This window comes from Coturnix japonica, chromosome 7 (genome assembly GCF_054131305.1).
Source record: "Coturnix japonica strain WE chromosome 7, WE-NBRP24, whole genome shotgun sequence".
In the NCBI taxonomy this organism is placed as follows: Eukaryota; Metazoa; Chordata; class Aves; order Galliformes; family Phasianidae; genus Coturnix; species Coturnix japonica.
The window spans coordinates 23,155,998-23,176,356 of NC_140669.1; the positions used below are offsets into that span (position 1 = coordinate 23,155,998).

At 38.6% G+C, this 20,359-nt stretch overlaps 1 protein-coding gene across 1 annotated transcript; it reads left to right on the plus strand.

Annotated features, from left to right (window-relative positions):
* On the plus strand, nucleotides 1-7,121 carry WDR12 (WD repeat domain 12). Its single transcript, XM_015868206.2, has 13 exons — nucleotides 1-77; nucleotides 160-254; nucleotides 349-443; nucleotides 967-1,073; nucleotides 1,825-1,940; nucleotides 2,384-2,538; nucleotides 3,247-3,292; nucleotides 3,580-3,665; nucleotides 3,843-3,983; nucleotides 4,107-4,212; nucleotides 4,993-5,125; nucleotides 5,859-5,931; nucleotides 6,666-7,121. The coding sequence occupies exons 1-13, from the start codon at nucleotides 37-39 to the stop codon at nucleotides 6,741-6,743; spliced, it is 1,272 nt and encodes a 423-aa protein (XP_015723692.2). The 5' UTR covers nucleotides 1-36; the 3' UTR covers nucleotides 6,744-7,121.
* Nucleotides 7,122-20,359: the final 13,238 nt, after the last annotated feature.

Genomic DNA, 20,359 nt, shown 5'->3' on the forward strand with positions numbered 1-20,359 from the left:
GAGGGCGCGCGGGCTGCTGGGCGCGGTACGGGCAGCATGGCGCAGCTCACGGCCAGGTTCAGAACCGACAACGCCAGGTGAGGGAGACGGGACGGGGAGGGAGGGCTGCGGAACGGGCCCATGCGGGGCCGCTAACGGCGCCCGGTGCTGTACCCGCAGGTACGCCGTAGAGGATGTGCCCTTCTCTGTGCCCGCGGCCTCCGAGACCGCCGACCTCAGCCAGCTCATCAACAAGCTGCTGGCGGCGCGTGGCGGTAGGTGCGGGGGGCAGGGCCCGGCGCTCAGCGCGCTGCTCTGCGTGCTGCTCCCAGCCCGGCCTGAACGGGAACGGTCTGTGCTTTGTTTCAGCGGAACACAAGTATGTCGAGTTCGACTTCCTCATCCAGGGCCAGTTCCTGCGCGTGCCGCTGGTCACGCACATGGAGATGGAGAATATCTCCACGGTGAGGCCTCTCCCCGAGCACAGCCGGGGCTTTGCTGCTTTTATGACTAACCCAGGAGTCAGCACGAGTTTAAACTCATTCTGAACGGCAAAATAACTACAGAGTACAAGACCGCTAGCTCTGGGCAATGGAACACTATTTTCTAATCTCTTGTCTCTGTACCATGCTTTAAATTCATCATTCACAAGCATTAAGACCCCTGCAACAGTAGAAACATTGAGGGCAAAGGGGAAAGTTAGCATCACCTCTAGAAAGCCATGCCCTGTGGGTTATGTTTTAGACACCGGTGTTAAATGGTAGATACAGAAGAATAACAATTATAGCTTTTGCTATTAACCATAATTTGCTACAGCTATGGAAAGCAACATCGCTTACCTGATGACTGTAGTTCCACTAATCCAGACTGCACGATGCCAAGATCTCTGCCCAAAAACTTGTATACATGCACCACACTACAGTTAGGTCTGACTGTCAGGAAGAAAAATAAAAGCATGCTAAATCAATATTTTGTTTGTGAGCTCAGGAAGAAGTGGTGGAAATAGAGTATGTGGAGAAATACATGGCCCCGCAGCCCGAGGAGTGCATCTTCCACGATGACTGGATCAGCTCTGTTCAAGCCACTGAAGAATGGTACCACACCAAACCAGTTCTAAGATTTTTCTTTCTTTCTCCTGACGTATGCACAGGACTCCATGGTGTTAAATGGAGCGCTATTCTGTCTGCTAAACTGTTTATTTCCCTTCTTGCTCTGTTTTTGACTTGATTTTTGTTTTTAACCTAGCAAGTCCAGCAGCTCCTTGCTTTTGTAAGCTCCTTATAGTTTTAACACCCCAGAACTTGTTCTGAAGTCAGATAAAAAGACAAATATTTTAGCAGAGGACTTACTAGAAATGAGCAATACAAATGCTGCTTACCATCTCTGAATGGAAGCTAGATTTATGTATCCATTTTAAACCTTAAATCCTTTTGACTTCAAATGTGATGGGTGTACAGCAGCAAATACAACTGCATGGCTTTGTGCAGAGCTTTTCTTTAAAACACATAATTGTCCTTAAGTACTGTATTTTAAAATTAATTTTCCAATCAACGAGCCCACAAATATACTCATATATGGTTTAAAAATGCTCCAAGATCCACCCATTAACACACTGTGAACAATAACATTTTGTACATCATTTAAAAGGTAATTTAAGTCCCACCTCCCAGAATATGCAGCTCTATCACTGCTATTCTTTCTCCTGTAATCATAGCTTTGCACCTGTGGGCTTTAACAAAGCCACTTCATGTAACCAGATACTATGTTCATATTCTTCTGAATTTCTGGTTTCATAGAAACATTGTTAGCATCAAAGATTACAATGTTACATTCCGTGTCTTGCAGGATACTAACTGGCTGCTACGATCAGACTGCTCGAATCTGGTCTTTGGAAGGAAAATCCATCATGACAATACCTGGGCATACAGAAGTAGTGAAGGATGTGGCGTGGGTGAAGCAAGGTCAGTATATATATTATAAGAGTTCAATTTACAGGGAGGGAAATGTCAGCATTCTTCAGTCAAGAGCATGTAGTAATCACAGAATGAATGGTTAAGGTCCAACTGCCCTACGCAAGCAGCAGCACCTAGAACAGGTTGTCCATATCCGTGTCCAGAAGCCAAGATATTAAATTATGTTAGCCTCTGTCAGTTGTTATTTTTTTTTATACCAAGTAATGGTGCTATTAAGACAGGCCATGAACAGTAATGAATGTAGTGGTTTAACGTGCACATTATCTATCACCCTTCCAGACTTATTTGTATTAGTTTTACTTGCAGGGTAACATGATGTGAAACAAAATGTGTTTACATCATGTTACTAGAAGACAGGCTTTCTGTCTACTATTAAACTCTACTTATAGGAATTGTTCTAGTTAAGAGAACATGCCTTCTTTCTTCCTCAGATAGTTTATCCTGCCTGTTAATTAGTGCATCTATGGACCAAACCGTCCTCCTCTGGGAGTGGAATGTGGAGAAGAACAAAGTGAAAGCCCTCCACTGCTGCAGAGGACATGCTGGGAGCGTAGACTCCGTGGCAGTTGATTGCACAAGGACTAAAGTGAGTGACTCCTTGAAGAAAATCTTTGGATTTTGGGATACTAGCAACCTGTAACTGCAAAGAAACCATTTTTTCCTGTCTAGTGATAGTCATCATATTATTGTGACTGACATGGATGGATTTCCATTCCTATTAGAAGTGATGGTTAGTGAAAAATATCTAGGAGTCCTATGTGAACACTAGGTCTTCTTTTAAATAAAGCAGTACACTTCAGTACCATAAAAAGCTGAAGGTGACTATAAATAGCACAAGCTTGTGCTGCTTTTGATTGCTGAGAGTGAAGTTGAACGTTTATAGTTTTAAGGAAATCTTGCATTTTACACATAAGAATATGGGTTATAATCAACTATTTTCAAATTCTGCCTAAATTACAACAGTAATTTTGGATCAGAAAAAATATTTCTAGAGCAACAGTCAGAAAAAGCTGATGGTGGAAGACGTACTTTCCCTTTATGCGGAACTTGAGCACTTAAAAGCACTCATACCAAAGGTAGAGTCAAGACGAGAGAGGCAACTCTATCAGACAGCTTAAAAAATAAATTACTGGTGATAAGAAAGGAGATATTTTGTGGATACTCTTCCTACGAAGGCAGGAAAATGAGTCATTTGATCTGTGCCTTTTTTTTGTCCCATTTGAGGAGCTGTGCTTGGTGTGGCACGCAACGTCTGACAGGTACAACTGTTAACAAAACATTTCTGTTTGTTCAGTTCTGCAGTGGATCCTGGGATAAGATGCTAAAGATTTGGTCTGCAGGTAAGCTGAGATTCTTGGCCATGTTCAGAACTGTGCTTGTGATAACCAGAATGATGGATACTTGAATACCTTTCTCTTTAAGAAAATTTGATATCTACTAATAAAAGCAAGTTACAGACATGTTGTTCTGGTTTAGGAGTATTTACATGGGTACTATTTCTGAAGGAAAGACTGTGATTACCACACACGGGAATTTCTGTTGGGATTTTCCATCAGAAAGGATGGTCTTAAAATTCTGTTGGAATATCAGAAACCTCTAGATCAAGTCTGGCTGTTTTCTGTCATAGTCCCTACAGATGAAGAGGATGAAATGGAAGAAGCAGCTAACAGACCACGGAAGAAGCAGAAAACTGAACAGCTGGGACTAACAAGGGTAAGATGAGCTCCAGGCTTATAGAAGATTTTGAAGTGCAGCCATAGAATATAATTTCTCTTTGTTAATAGTGACTATACGAGAAAAAAAATCTTTGATGATACGTGTGAGGTAGCTCAGGCACTGAAAGATGGATGTGTGAATTATGCTCAATCTAATCTCATTTTTACATCCTAGACCCCCCTGGCAACCCTCTCTGGCCACACAGAAGCAATCTCTTCTGTGCTGTGGTCAGATGCTGAAGAAATTTGCAGTGCATCATGGGACCACACCATTAAGTTCTGGGATGCTGAGACTGGGGGTCTCAAATCAACCTTGGTGAGATTGCTGTGCTTCCTACATTCAGCTGATGTCCAGCTTAAACAAAAATAACTGTGCAAAACCAACCAGTAGCTCTTCTTTTAGGGGTTTTGTGTTGTTTTGTTCTTTTTTCTTTGGCAGACAGGAAACAAAGTATTTAATTCCATTTCTTACTCACCACTGTGTCGACGTCTAGCATCCGGGAGTACTGACAGACACATTAGACTGTGGGATCCTCGCAGCAAAGGTGAGGTGATAAACATGCATGTTCATGAGGGTATTTTCCCAAAAGCATCTCAAAACTTGCTTTCTCACGCTGCTGCTAGAAATAAGCCATTTGGGAGCTTGTATTAAATAGAGACAATTCTTCTAACATCTGTAACTCAGTGCAAGACTACTTCGATTTCTCATCAATTTGGAAAACTAATTCAGCTTATTTTCACTCTTTTAAAAGGCAAACAAAAAACCCTAATAACATATATCCAATTGTGTAGTTGCAAACCTGAACTGTTTTAATTCACTTTATTTAAGGACACATTCCCTCTGTTTAAGCTGCCATGCTCAAGTTGGTGGGACAATAATTTAAGCAAAATAGCAGTCACTTTGCTACACTGTTGTGGTGCCTTCTTACACAGGACTGCTAATCACTTAGAACTGAGGATTTATTACGTAGACACTTTTACTTATTTGGCTTTCATAAATCCAGCCAAGATTTCAACTTTATTATTAACAAATAAGAGGATAATACAAGCTTTTTTTTTTTTTTTCCTTTTTTTTTGTCCAGGAATGTTTGAAAAGAGAGTTCAGAGAAATACTTTTTTTTAAATTCCTTTTACCAGAACTAGTGTGACTTTCTTTTTTTTGTGTGTGCATTCACTTTGATATCTGAGATAACAATTGCAGAATATTGGGGGCAGACACTTACCTCAAACACAGATGTGTTACTGGCTGAATTTTGTATGCATCTTAAAAGGGCCAGTTACAGTTGACATTGGCTAAAAGTAGCTTTCTTTTTTTTCCTGTCCAGATGGCTCCTTGGTTCTCCTGTCTCTGACTTCTCACACAGGCTGGGTGACATCTGTGAAGTGGTCACCCACCCATGAACATCAGCTGATCTCTGGTTCTCTGGACAACATAGTGAAGCTGTGGGACACAAGAAGGTAAATAAACACATGTTCCATGCTCATCAGAGGCATGTAAGCTTACAGTGTCAATTTGCCTAGTGAAATCACAAAATCAGTGTTAAGAAATTCACTGGAAACTCCTGTGGTGATTATGGAAATCTGCTAGGATTCAGAAGTCAGGCCCATAATGAAGAAAAATATTTGTAATCTATTTGATGACCTGTGACTTAATCATGAGAGCTTTGTGGTGTTCCAACACAGGACATCACTGATACTAGAGAACAGTATTGACTGAGAAACACAAGGCAGGAGCCCTAATGTTGCTACTGGGATTAAGAATAACAGGTCTGCTACACATTCCTCCACTACAGGAAACAAAATGTGCTACTTCTAAAGAACAACCGTAATATAATGACACTTCACCTGCTTTTGCACTTTTCATACAAGCTTCAAAGAATGAAATGGTCTGCATTCAGGAAACTGAAATGTATTTTTCTGGGGAAAAAAAAAAAATAGAGTAAAACAGCATCCACATGGAAGAAAAACCTTAATAAGCCTTAATTAACCTTCTGTCTCAAAGTAGTTTTCAAGCAGGTGAAAAAAATTGCTGCTTTTCTCTTTGGGGATGTAAGACAGTTTAAAACCGAAACAATCAGCTACGGAGAATGGAATGGAAAAGTCACACATAGTGGATATCCATACATTGTTAAATAGTTTAACTGCTCACATAATTTCAAACACATGACTGTATATACCCTTGTTTTACCAGTTGCAAAGCTCCTCTGTATGACTTGGCTGCTCATGAAGATAAAGTATTGTGTGTGGACTGGACAGAAGCAGGGGTAAGAATCTGAAGAACAAGTTACTTTGTTTAAGCATTGTGGTTAGGAAATGGGCTAAAAGCAGTACTGCTTATGGTACTCTTAATGGCAGAAGAGAGGAAGAAGTATGTTTTAGTTGTTGCTTTCGTCGATTTTGGGTAAAAAAGGCGTTACTGTTATTGCACTGCAGTGCTTTTCTGTGCAACTGTGAAAGGAGGTAGGATGGGAGTTTAAGCTCTGTAGCACTAAGCAGGCATGATACTCACCTTCCACAAGGGAAGTGAGAACAACAGCACATCTCACTGAGAAAATGTGTTCCAAGGTACCATTTACTGCCACAGAGACTAAAGCAGCAGCAAGAATTGAGACATTAGGCAGAGCAGCGCAAGTAGTAGGGGGGAAATTTGTCATCTTGTACAGCAAGCTGTTCTGCTACTGTAATGATACAAACATGCAAAAAAGTTTTTATTCTTTTATGCTAAGGTTAAAAACTCTCAATGTGGCTCCTGTTAGAAAACAAGAAAAGGCAGGAAGAACTTTAGAAGTTTTCCACAAAAACTTGTAATTTTGAGAGGAGAGTCAGAGACAAAACTGCTCCCCATGCTTGGATTCTGAGTTTTCATCATGCATTAACAGAAATTTTAACGAATGAACTGTTCACATCTTAAAGGAAAGAAAAATGAGAATTTTTAACATTTGTTAGGGAATTCTGCATAGTTCTGACACTGACTACAATTTTCTTTCTCTGTCATCAGCTGCTACTGAGTGGAGGTGCAGACAACAAACTGTATTGCTACAGATACCCAGCCACAGCCTCTGATGTTGGAGCATGAAGGTCAACAGATAGAAGACTTTGTTTTAATGTTGAATTTTGCAGCAGTCACTCTCTGTTAACATCCATACACACCCAGCATTTGAACAAAGATTTGCAGTTCAGAGAGCAGTTGTTCCTTTTTGTACTGGTAACCTGTATCTGTATTTATAGGAGCAGAAAAACAGCCAGCAGCTTCACACATGCTTACCATGAAATAGCAGAGGGTGTTTCTTCCCATTTTGAAGATTTTGTATTTAAATCTTTCAAGTGGCTATTTGAATAGCCCTCTTATTAACAGTAAGCTGATATTGACACTTAAAGAAAAATTTCTGGACTAAATTATTTTTATTTGCATTCACCTGTGTTCCCTTTAAAAGAAAATAAAGCTTTTATCTAAGTTCATTGTTTCAGTGCCTCACTTGAAATAAAAACCAGACTTTCAGCAGGGTCAGTGGCAATTCTTAAGATTAGTTCCCTCACTGAGAAACCCAGTCTACATTTTAGGATAAGACTTAACACGCTTGCAGTGTGTGTGTAGATGGCTGAAAAAAATCTGAACTAGCTTTACTATGCAGTTATTGTAGAACAGACAAAACAAATTAATTTCAGTTAATTTTTGGTATGAAATGCATAAAAAAATGAAAATCAATACCTTAGTTGAACAAAGTCAGCCATATGTCTATAACTAGTGTCTAAACTACTATCAATGTGGTTTAATATCTGAGCCTGTAACACACTCTGAGAATGATGCGGTATTTTCTAATGTCTATAATCTGCATCAGAATGGCAGAACTGCTTCTTACACTCTGTGCATGGGCAGAACGCTGTCTTACAGACAACATTTCAAGGATAAATAGGGCAAATGCAACTGTTACTAGAAATAAATTTTTGAAGACGATTAAGCAACAAACCCATTTGAAAAAACTAGGATGTGAAACTTAGTATTCCATTTTAAAGTGCCTTTTCAACGTTAAATTTGGGAGTGTGCAAGTTAGGATTACTTTAGAAAAATAATAGCTCCTTGTGGAGAACAGTGCAGACTGGCCAAAGTCCAGGAGATATGTAGATTCTGCTCATACTCATGAATCTTTTAATATTAAATTCCACTTAATTAACAGTATAGTAACTTCCTTCAGTGCATTAGGATGAAGCTGGCACAGGATCTACTGCCTGACTACGCAACTCATGACCATATGGCCAAATTAGATACTTGTTAGTGAAGGCTACCCTGAAAATTTCACAATTTTCCATTTACAAAAACAAAGTATTACTTCTCCCTTCCTTCCTCCCTTTCAACATAAAAATCCTACCATAAAACTATTTTTGAAGTAATTGGCCCTGATACATTAGAAAATGTCATGATTTCATCTGGGAAAAATCATCAACAAGTCCCTATAAAAAAAAATTAATGGAAAAACCTCACAACACAGCTCAGTACTACATTATTTAATCATCAGCCGAATAAATAAATAAATAAAATCCTAGAATTAATTGATTCCATTGATCCTCTGCTAAACTGAAAAACAATTCAATTTTCATCTTTTGTAAATAAGATCACTCAAGTCATCTGTCCTACTTAGAAATGGAGCTCTAAGTCAAATGGCTTATTTCTTGGAGTTAGCCTAAACAGAAACTCTAAAGAGTCAAAACTAAATTTTACATTATAAAATGGGTTTAGTTTTGCATATTTTTTTAGCTGATCTCACAGCTTGAACACTTCAGATACAAAACTGCAGCCTGACACCACTTTTTGCTTAACCTTTGTTTAAGTGCGTTTTCTTGGCCAATGCATGAGGCTGCTAGTTATTCAAATGACAAGGATACTCCATGCAAGTTGGTTTTGTGGTTTTTTTTTTGCTGGAAATTAAAAACAAAACAAGTACTGATAATATGGTGCTACTGGACTTCAAAGAAACAGTGAAGACAGCTTAAAAATACAGGTTTGTCAAGTTTCTGCAGCCATCTTGTCTGGAGATAATTATTTTAGCATTTGGGCATTTTAAATACTTAAAAACAAATAGTGTTTTTTGTTTTTTTTTCCAACAAAGATCACTTACCAGCTTCCTGGATAACTTTTCTAACCTGCTGCCATATTTGACAGCATACCTACATTGGAAACACAATTCTTTTGACACAGCTTCAATTTCCTTTTTCTAATCCAGGGAACCACCAGGCTCTTGCCCCCTCATCAGCTCACACCATCAGCACCTCTCCCTCCACTCATACAGAAAATGCACTGAGCAAAGGTATGCACCTCTCTTTCAACTTTGTCTTTAGCTACTAGTGGTGGTGAGGGTTTTCCTTAATAGAAATAGTCCTGTTTGAAGTTTCAATCTGTTTTGTGCAGGCTGATAAATTCCCAGTATAAACTGCATACTTTGCTGGATTTCAGCACATATGTTAGGAGACAATCTGATGTACTTAAAATGGTTTCTAGAATTTAAACAGAAATATTTCAGAGCTGGGAAGGAATATCACATGTAGATAAAAGAATACAGTACACATTCACATCTAGTAGGATTAGAAATTGTTTACCTGTAAGTTTTTGCTAAGTACACTTTGAGAATGCAAAGCCATAGCAGGTTGTCCTGTCCACATTTACACCTCTGTTAGATAGCTTCATTAACTGGATAACTGAAGAGAAATGCTAAACATCCAGTTCTAAGAAGGAAAGCTAGAAACTACCCTTGATTTCTGTCCAAATAACCAGGTCAGCAGAATGGTAATACTATTGGTTGAGCACAGTGGCAAGCCTAAGGTACAGCTTTGCTGGCAGCTGAGTCCTGTTTGGCCAGCTCAGGTGAGAGAAGCAGACACACATGCAAAGGGCTCTGTAGACATGGTTAGGTAGCAACAGGTTATGTACAGTAGCTTATGTTACAATTCACATGCAAAAAAAAAAACCCAAAACAAAACAAACCAGTCAAGTTAGAACTATCAGTTGTGTTTCATGGAAACATTTGGCACAGAACTCAAATTAGGGAGAAAATCTGGATTAAAATGAATTGTCATGAAAACCTATTAATACTGTCTTATAAATTGTGAGAACACACAAATGCACAGTGTTTCTGTTGCCAATAAGAAACTGGAAATCTGATTCAGAAAAGGCAGCTGCCCAATCTGCACGAGTCTTACCAAGCCATCCAAATCTGTGGAATATGAAATAAGCATATCTTGGACCATAAATACACAAACTTCTCCAACAGATAAATTATTCATATTCTGAACTTCCAAATGTCAGCCTTGCATATCTTTGCAATTTATGCCATTAGGCAACTAATAGCCCATGACCAGCTCATGGCACATTGTCTCAGAGCATCTCACTATGAGTTCAAATGGTTCTAAAAAATCAAACTCAGAAATAAGCACCATGGGACTGCTACTGAGACATTCAGCACGTAAAATAAACACTGAAGTTTCTTTGAATGTTTGGAAGAACATCTTAATATGAATTAACATGTGGCAGAAAACATATGGAAAAATATGCCTATTTTTAATCACAGAACACTCCATTAATCTAAGTCACTGATCCAAAAAGCCCTTTCTCATTGTGCTGTCATATAGAACTGATAAATGTAACATACAGGACTTCTGATCTTCAGTCAGAACACAGTCACATTGAACTACATGCAATTGACAGTTGAGATCACTTGGAGGATCACTGGGGGAATGCCCACTAACTTAACTGCTCTCCTTTAGCTGTATTGCCTAATCACTTATCCCAGCTGTCAAAAAGCACTGCAGCTCATTACTTAAACACACACTCATCCCATGGATTTCTGCATGCAATGCAAAAGACCAACTGGTGGTCAGCAAAACGCAGCAGAAATAGTGGAAACTGAAGCAAGCTCACCAAAGAATGAAGATGAATATATGGCATCATCTGACACAAATTTGAATGATAAATTGGAGGTAAACACAAGCATCTGTAAGTTGTGTCCGTAGGAATTTAAATGTACAATATGAACATATGGGAATGGAATCATCTTTTCTGTCACAAGCTAATAATTACTTTCAACTGTGCAGTCTCCATTTTTGTTATTTAAAAAGCCAAAACACAGTTGGATTTTGGGTTTATAATTATATAACTACATATATAATCATAAAATTAAATAACATCATTTTATAACATCAAAGAGATGTTATCTTTACTCTTACTGGTGTCATTGCCCTACCTGTGCATTGATCTCTGCATACACTTAGTAACTGGTGCTACAGTGTACCAGATTCAAGTTTACTGCATTAACCAAAATATTACAATTAAGTTTTTGCCAGAGAGAGCAACAACTTACGTGATGGGGCTTACTTAAGGGCCGAGGGCTATACTCTCTTTTTAAAACACATGCAGCACTGAAGGCTACAGGGTGACATAAATACCTCAGTTTGTGTGATCTGAAGTCTGAAGGCTCATTTCTCATCAACCAGCGGACGTGGACACCCAGGGGCATCTGCTGGAAATGTGTGCTTTGAACAAAAGCCTGGGATGTGCAGCATACCTGCACCCTAGTGGGAAGAGTTATTCATACTCCGATGCATTCTGGATTCACAATAAACATCTGTTTCCTAATCTCCCTGGTAAATATGGAAACTTTTCCTTTTTTAATTTTGAAAACACAAACTTCCACTACTCGCATCCTTTCTCTTCTTGGTTTTGCATCAACTTAAGCCTGAATTTTTAATGTCTCACATGAATTTGGGAACTGTTTATGGTAATAATTTAAAGAAATCAATCAACCTATATCTGATATTAATTTATGAGTACCACCAGGGACCAATATCTTTTGCGAGACCAGAGTGATCTTCAAATCCTCTATGGTCAATTTCATACAAATAATCTTATATTTCAGCAGATCTTGAATTATTAGTTCATTATTTTGGAGGAGTTCATTTGTACATACTGTGAGGTTTTGAAATTTGCTGACAGTAGGTTAATTCTTGAAAGAAGGATAAAGCACAGCAGCTGATGTTATACAAAACACTTGTCTTGCATCAACATGCCAGTTCTTGGAGCACAATTCTTGGCTTTTAAAAGATTAAATAAAAAGACTTTGCCACTGGAACCAGTTTAAGAACACACCCCTCAATGGATGGTCTCTCTTGCCTCACAGAAAACTGCACTACAGTCAGCACTTATGTCCTGCAGTTAAAATACCACCAATTACATGGGTTTTGAGACCTAAGCAGCACAGATCAAAACAGATTCTGATTTAAGCTACAACACTGTAGTCCTAGAGAACAAGTTAAGACAGTGATGCTTAGCAAAACCAATGGGCTTCTGGATGCACAGAGGAGTATCCAAATGTAATTTATAATAATCAATTTCATCTTATATCACGATGCAGCTGAAAACTGAGAGTCAGAGCTAGCTTTAAAAAAAATAAAATAAAATAAAAAAAAGAAAATGCTACATTTTAATAAAGGCTGTTTTGGAAAAATTTCAGCTTTGTTTTCATAGTAACTAAGCTTTGGAGTAGAATGGTGAAGGGGAAGAGATGATGATTTTCTCCCCTTCGAATGCAATCTATCCAAACAGGGGAAACAACAGACATGTAGTGAGAAAAACACTGCCCAAGATGCTGGCACCAAGGAGCTCAGCATGAGCTCTCCAAGGATGAGCATATAAAGGGACTACAATTACCCTATTTTAGTTTTATTATCATCTAATCCAGAGTGTCTTGTTTAAAAGAAACCACATATAAATACTATTATTTTCTTTTTTGCAAGGATAGCAGTTTAGAACATATACATCATCCCACCATGCACCTGTATGAATCCTTGGGGTATCTATAACATTGCTTGCTAGCAGTAAACAGGATTATATGATAACAATTTCAGCTGATCAGATCATTATTGCTAAGAATGTAACACTATGTACATGATAAATTTGTTTTACGGAAAGAAAATAAATCTCTATTTCTAGTATTGTCTCAGCTTGCTGCAGCATGGTGTAGCAACCAAAAAACATTTTCAGCTTCAGGATGTATGAATTTTCTATCCTAGCTTGGCAGATGCATTTAAAGCTAATCATTTTGCTTAGCTGGCTTGAGTATTGCTCTCAGCCCTTCCTACTGATCTTCTCTAATCATTATTTTTTTTTAACCTTATGACACAGCATTCTGTAGGCCTGCTACTATAGAAAGTAGAAGACAAAAACATGCTTAGTCACTTGTTTGCTAGGTGATACATGATATGCTTCTTATCCTTAAACGAGAAAATGCAATACGGTATTAGGAGTAAATTATCACAAGTACTGCAACATTCTGAAGCTTCCAAAAGCCTCCAGAAAAATGTCTATTTTACAGAATTCCTGGAAATGCTACCTCTCCAGCAATGCCTTCTTAAGCCCCAGAGTGCAATTAAAGGCATTTAATTAGAACACCATCAACAAATACTGTACTTAATAATATGGCACAATACCTACATTCACCTTCCTTTGGAGCACATCTACATATCCCTTAGCATTTTATCCTGAAATGGTTCCATATGAAGTCTGACTTTGACATCTTTGACTTGTTTCTTAATTAGTTCCTCCCCCAACCTCACACACATCATTTATAATCACAAACATTGTCCAAACATGAAGGCTACTTATGAATTTTACCAGCCTGAATAACATGCTTGTTTTGCCACTGCCATTGGGTTCATGTTAAAAATAGTCAATATGTTGGAATTGTCACGTATTTTATTTTCTGATTAGTTATTTTTATAGTCATAATGTAGGAAGAAAAAAAGCTGGAGCTTTTATTAATGTTTCCAGCCAACTGGACTGTAATTGAAGCTGGAAAAAAGATGGATGTCAAGGAACCAATCTCTAGATCAGCAAAGGTTTTCAGTTCTTCAGTTGCTTTGTTTTTTCTCTTTTTTTTTTTCCTTTTCTTTTTTAAGTATTCCCTGTTTACATTATACACACACTACTGTTAATTCACTTGAAGGTATTCAGAAGACGTGTATATTTGGTGTAAAGGAACTTGAAGGGATATGTATCAGAAGCAATAGTTATCCCTAGAGAGAAAACCACTTTCCTAAAAGATGATATATGTAAAATAGCAGGTAATGACAATCAAGTGACAACAGAGCTCAAAACCTTTCTGCCTTCCCCATCAGCTACTACTTTTCATGCCACATGCCTGGTCTATTGTCTTCCTACACATCCTTTTCCTGTTCAGAGTGGGTTTACATCCAACCCAAACAGAACATTAATATAAACCTATTCAGATAAAAATCAAATGCAATACTCTATCCTGATATGCTCAGCACCTCACAAAGCCTTATGCAGGAGGGAGCACCCAGGGAACATAAGCAATATCTGTTGCGATACACAACATTTTCAGTCAGTAGACTGGAGAAAAGTTCAATTCTACTGCTGTGCAGACATGCACATTCCTTGCTATCAAAATCAGATCCTTCACCCACTTACCTATTCATATGGATTATATATTCACCCACATATATATTCATTATTACATTTTAATTCTATTTATACTTGGAACATTGAGAAATAATGAATAAAACAACCTGCATACGCTTCTACCACTCATGCTCCCAGAGTTTTACTTCACTTGGTCACATAGGAAGTTGAGAGAAAAATGGGCATTGACTGAGCTGGGTATTTCCAGTGTTTGAGTACATGTTAGGCCATGAGTCTGCCAACAGTTTCTTGTCATTGCTGCAAATTAAGTACTGCAGCTACGGAACATGCATTCCTTGTACTTCCACAATTTAGGACATAAAATTGATTTTCTTCCATTCTATCAGAAAACTTCTTGCTCAGCACCTATCACTATAACAGATTCATAGCAATGCTGGTACATGGCTCTCACCATGTGGTAGGAAGGGCAGCACATCAGAGTGCTGATAACAAACACTACAGTTTTAGTTTTAACTATACCATACTCAGTCAGTTCACTTCTTCCACATTCTCCTAAAACATCCTGCTTTGTTAGGCTGTTAAATATACACACATATATATTTCCTTAGTCTCTTATCTTCACATTGGCCCTTGTCTCAACTTGGGCAGCAACAACCAACATATCAGCCCCAAAGCTCCATATATGATACCATACAGAGTTAAGCCCATGTGGAATAGAAAGAAGCGTTGCTGTGGATGAAGGATAAAACCCAGGAGCTGTATCCTGACAATTGCAAGCAAATCAGGATCTCCAAAATGTAGATGCTCTTTCATCTATACTGTCCACAGTTCACAGAGTACTGGTTGCCAAGAAGTACTTCTGCAGTTCACTTGAAATGAAGATAAAAGATGTCACCTTAGTACATTTTTAGTTACCGTTTGCTATTCTATCTCATCAGCAGGCTCAGCAAACAAAACAGAAAATAAGCAATCTCCTTAACACCCAAAGAACATTAATATATCGTTCCCTATCCTTGTTAATGAAGCATAAAAATGAGCGTATCACTACTAACAAGTCAAAATGTGGAAGAGGAAACATGTTAAACTTTGCTGCCCTGTTTTATGCCCAAAACACTTTCCTCTGGGACAACACTGATTACATTCAAAAGCATACAGAGTTAAAATTCTGCAGAAGAAAATGAATAAAAGTCAAAACTACATGTCTACTGAGAGGTAGATTACAAGATTACTGCTATTTCTCCAAATTATTTATAACAAGGAAGAAATCATAATTATTATCTGGTGTTTCTATTTATTGTTTTTCCCCTCTCGGAGGTCGCTTTCTCTGGGACAGGAGCCGCCTTAAGCAAGCCTCCTGATCTTTAAGTATCTGTCTTTCTTCTGGCACAACCACCCCATAACAACACTCACACACAGTTCAATTGTCCTTTTTGAAACAAAAAGAGCAAACATAGCTATTTAAATAGATTAGAAATTCTTTTGAAATTGAAAAACAAAACCTGAAGTGTTCTGAAAAACCTGGACTGAGCAGAGAAAAGACTGAGCCCTGTTCCTTGTTCTGCTCCAAGCAAGTAAAAAAAAATAGCATGCGCATTCCCCCCTGAATCTTCCAATGTTCCTTCCACATAAAACCACAAATTATCCGGACACAAGTACTGTATGCTTAGTACTGACATTCTGGCATATCATCATCTTCCTGCAAAAACATAACTAGCCGGGTTTTACTCTGAAAGTAACTCTCTTAGGTTACTTAGGAAAGTAACTGTCTTAGGTCCTCCGTATAGGTGGACAGCTACACACAAGAGGTGACAGCCCTGAAACCAGCTAACCAAGTGGCAGGGATAGAGAAAAGCGAGAAAACAGTTTTGTTTTTATTCTTATTTCAATGGCAGCTGTCAGAAAGCTGCTCAGAAGTTTGGAATGTTGCAAACAGTCCCTTTGGAGCTGGATTAGATGGAGAAAGCCAAGAGCACTAAGCAGATCGCTGTGTAACCGTGGAGTAAAACTTAATGCACATTTAGAGATATAAAGATCTATACTGTCTGACATACAGAGCTCGCTGTCAGGCCATGCAAGGAAGCTCTGAACTGTTTTCTGGGTTTGTTTTGTTTTATTTCAACTCATAATCTGCTTTCACTAAGTAACTGTGTAAGACAGATACTGGTAAAACAACTCTAGAAATAAGTCTGCCAGTCCTACTGGAGGGGAAGCTGCAATTTTTGCAAGCCAATATAAATAATGATTTTTCATTCTACTTGAAGTTCAGGAAAAATATCCACATTTGCCAAATAATAATAAAAAAGACTTGATGGGAACGGAAAAATGCTTTCATGCTGAAAGAGGATACTATAAACAATGGAGACTCCAAGTCAAAACTCTCATCATCCTTCTTAAAGGAACCTTCCAAGATTTGTGCAAGAATTGTATAACCTTTAGTAGCCTTAACATTACTGCAAATATTTTGTCATCTCACCTCTGTGTAATTATTTCTGTAAGAAATAGCAGTGCTACTGACTCACTCCATGCATACACATTTATTTGAGAATTTCTTCTGGCCTGCTGGCTTTAATTTTCAGTTCTTTTAGCAGTGTTTCTTCAACTCAGGCCTATTTTTATTTCTGGAGTTATTCCAGAAGTTCAGAAGAGAGAAGTTCAAGGAAAAAACAATGTACAGATAAGCAGGCTTGATGATTCTCAGCTTTTAAACACAGGAAAATGTAAGAAAAAAATAAAAAATAAAATAGGAAACCATAAAGGCTTGAAATACCTGCACTCAAATTACTTTTTGACATTTCTTGTTACTGCTTTTCAGAAGAGAGGGCCTTTTCAAGATCCTTTTTAGGGATGGAGCAATTTCTTTCTGTGAGATCAGACTCAGATTATACCCTAGGGTTAATGTACACAGCAACATGAGAGATACCATAGAAATCATCTCTCCTCACCTGCAGCCCAGATGGTTTGAACAACTCAACTGTTGCATGCAGAAACACATTAAGTAACATTTTCCACAGAGTGCTGCAGGAGGGGGGTGTTTCAGCCTGCTAGACTATGTATGAGTCGCACCAGCTGAGAAGCCAGGACATGCTTTCAAGTGCCTTCCCAGTCAGTAGCACCTGCCTTAAACTGTCACAAAACAGCCAACTGTCCCCTGACAGGAGCACATAATGTTAGGATGGATCCAACTTTAATTTAAAATGCCCCAGCAGTGCTGAAGAGAGCATAAACTTTGCTGCTCTGTTCACAATGTAGCAACCAGCAAACTATTTCTACACCACATGCAGAATTAGTCAATTCAAAGCACAAAAAAAAAAAACCAAAAACCCCACAAAAAAAAAACCTCAAAGACACTGGACTTTTCAAATAACACGCACTCATTTAAGAAATACAATCTGAAATCCAGCGGTACCACCAGACAAAAAATTCATAACGTATAAGAAATAGTTTTTCTCCCTTAAAGAGAAAAGCACAATCACTTTTTCTGGCTTCTTAACTTTACATTGTACAGAAAATTTCAGGAGTATCTGATACAAAGCATCGTAGGTCCATAACTATTTTTTGTAAAGAAAAAACAAGTCTTATTTTCACCAAAAACAACAGCAAGATTCTCACAGCAAAAATGATTTACTCTGGAAATACTCTAACATTACTTAAGACAAAGCTACACCATCAAGTAAACACAAAGATACTTGCATCTTTCAGATTATAAAAGCACGCTGAGAACCATTTAGTCAAAATATTTAGAAGTAAATTTAGTTGCTGCTTTTTCCTGAACTGTTACAGTGCAAGAAAATGAGTCAGAAATAGGCACTGAATCTAGGAGCTTTCATACTGCAACATCTTAGGCCTGAAGTCCACCTGCAGTTCATTATTTCTCCAAAGCTGGATGTACTGATCACACCTGTGCACCCTGTTACACATTCATTGCTTTCTGATCAGCTCTCACAATCTAACACTGAAGAAGTCATGACTTCCCAACATTTGCTTTAAGCAAATTTAAGCACTTTAAAAGCTTAATAATTGTTCTACTAGCTATCTGCAATTTCACATGACTTTTTTGGGGGCAGTAAGTGGAAGACTGAGTACAGATTCTGTTATTAACTGCAGTAGGAGTACATTGATCCAGTACACTAAAAAAAACAAAAACAAACAAGCAAAAAGAAAAACCCACAAAAAAACCACACGGAATGCTGCAGTTAAAATATTCATTTTACCAAAAATCCAGAAAGAAATCCAAAGAAAGAAATACAAGCTGGATCAGGATGCAGCTCGTTAGTTAATTTCTGTTGTGCAGGATGACATTGGCCAAACTGTGCCTTGACTTGTAATTAACTTCTTGCAGCTGGAATAATAGCACCAATCCCCTGAGCGTTCAAGCAAGTTTGAGGGCCATGGAGAATTACACCACAGGACACAGCCTGAACATTTTAGCTTATACAGACCAGCTGCTCTTATTTCAGATCCTGAAGCTACGGGTTTTAAAGGCTGTGCACAAAGCAAATAGCGTAGTTGATACAGCTTTAAACACACACAGCAACTGAAAATGCAACTGGCAAACTGTGATATGTGATTAGCAGTATTTATTTGCTGTACAGAAGTCTCAGTTTAAGATTATAGACTCATTACCTGCAAACCATAAACCAAATTCTACCGTAACTCTTCATCAACTCTATACAGCACTGAACGTACCTTGCAGCTGAGCAGTGATTCTGTAAATGCTGAATATAGGAGCAATATTTTTAATCAGGATTTTGCAAAAGTCATGCAGAAGATCTGTGTAGATCAGGTTTTAATCTTTCTGTTAGTTTCCCAAAAGCACAAAGAGTACAGATTCTCTTAATTTTACAAAATCACAAAGAGAATAAATTTTCTTCAGCATAACACACATTCAACCAGATCAGTTCTGGCATGTTCCCTTGTTCTGCTCACAAGGGAGCCCAATTGCTTCTGACAGGTTCTCAGTGATACTAGACAAAGTATTTGCAGGTAGGCCAGTAATCATAGGTCTCTTACAACCTTGGTAATTCTATGAGATCATCCAATCCAACCATTTACCCATCATCACTAGTTCTCTCCAAACCACATTCCTCAACGCATCTAAACTTTCCCTGAACACCTCCAGGGTCAGTGACTCCACCACCTCCGTGGGCAGCCCATTCCACTGCCTGACCACTCTTCCAGAAAAGTACTATTTCTTAACATCCAGCCTGAATCTCCCCCAGTACAACTTGAAGCCATTTTTCCTAGCCCTATTGCTAGCTACACAAGAGAAGAGGCAGACACTCAGCTCAATACAATCTCCATTCATGTAGTTATAGAGAGCAAGTCCTATACAGAAAGAAGAATGGCACTCACCCAGCCGGTGAAGGGGCTCCCTGGCCACTCAGCACTCCTCCTCAGCAGCAGCCCAGGTCCAAGAGTTGCACTCCCTTCAGTGGCTGCCTCTTATATGAGCCCAGGGGGCTCCACCTGTGCCCACCCATTCTGGTCAGCTGGGGAGCACAGGTGCAAACAATTTGCCTGTGCTCCCTGGGCCAGCCAAACCCCTTCACCAGGTGCTTAATCACCAGTACAAGCCCTGACCTGTTCTGCTACACATGTATTCACAGAAGACTTCCTGGTAGATGAGGATACCTCTCTAATTGCAATATTGATCAATGTTTAAATGTGTTCATATTGGTCAACTACACATATAAAGTCAGCAAAAATATCCATATTGTATTGTATAACAAAATTTCTCAATGAACAGCTTAATCAGACCATATTATGCACCCCAGCTCAGAAATGTAGGGATTAATGAAGTGTTCTGCTTTGCTTGCAGTGATTAGTTTTCACCCTAACAAATTCTTTTTCTTTTTCTATAAAAGCAACATTACCACAACATGAAAGCATTACTCATTACAGACACATTCCTGCATCACAAGCATCAGTCACAGGGCAGTGTTCAAGGACTCCCTCAAACACAAGTACAGGAAACAGGGTTCTGTAAATGGAAAATGCAGGAGGCAGCAAATAAGGTTTGTTTGGTACAAATATTGGGAAAAGTGGCAGTGAATGTATCCTATTTCAAGTGTGAGAGAATATCACTTGAATTATTTCCTTCACCACATTCTGTCATTAAGTTTACCTTGCACAGCACCAGACTCCATTTCATGTACAGCTGCTCGGCAGAGCTCCTGTAAATACCCTGTTCAAAAGGAACATGTTAAGAGAGTAGCAACTTGCAAAAATGGAGGAAAGACCCAACATAAAGCAAAATGACAACAAGG

Excerpts from the sequence above, each read along its gene's own strand:
- WDR12 (XM_015868206.2), top strand. The coding sequence starts at position 37 with ATGGCGCAGCTCACGGCCAGGTTCAGAACCGACAACGCCAG. Across the intron at positions 444-966 it reads AGATGGAGAATATCTCCACG|GAAGAAGTGGTGGAAATAGA; the intron begins GTGAGGCCTCTC and ends TTGTGAGCTCAG. Across the intron at positions 3,293-3,579 it reads GCTAAAGATTTGGTCTGCAG|TCCCTACAGATGAAGAGGAT; the intron begins GTAAGCTGAGAT and ends TTTCTGTCATAG.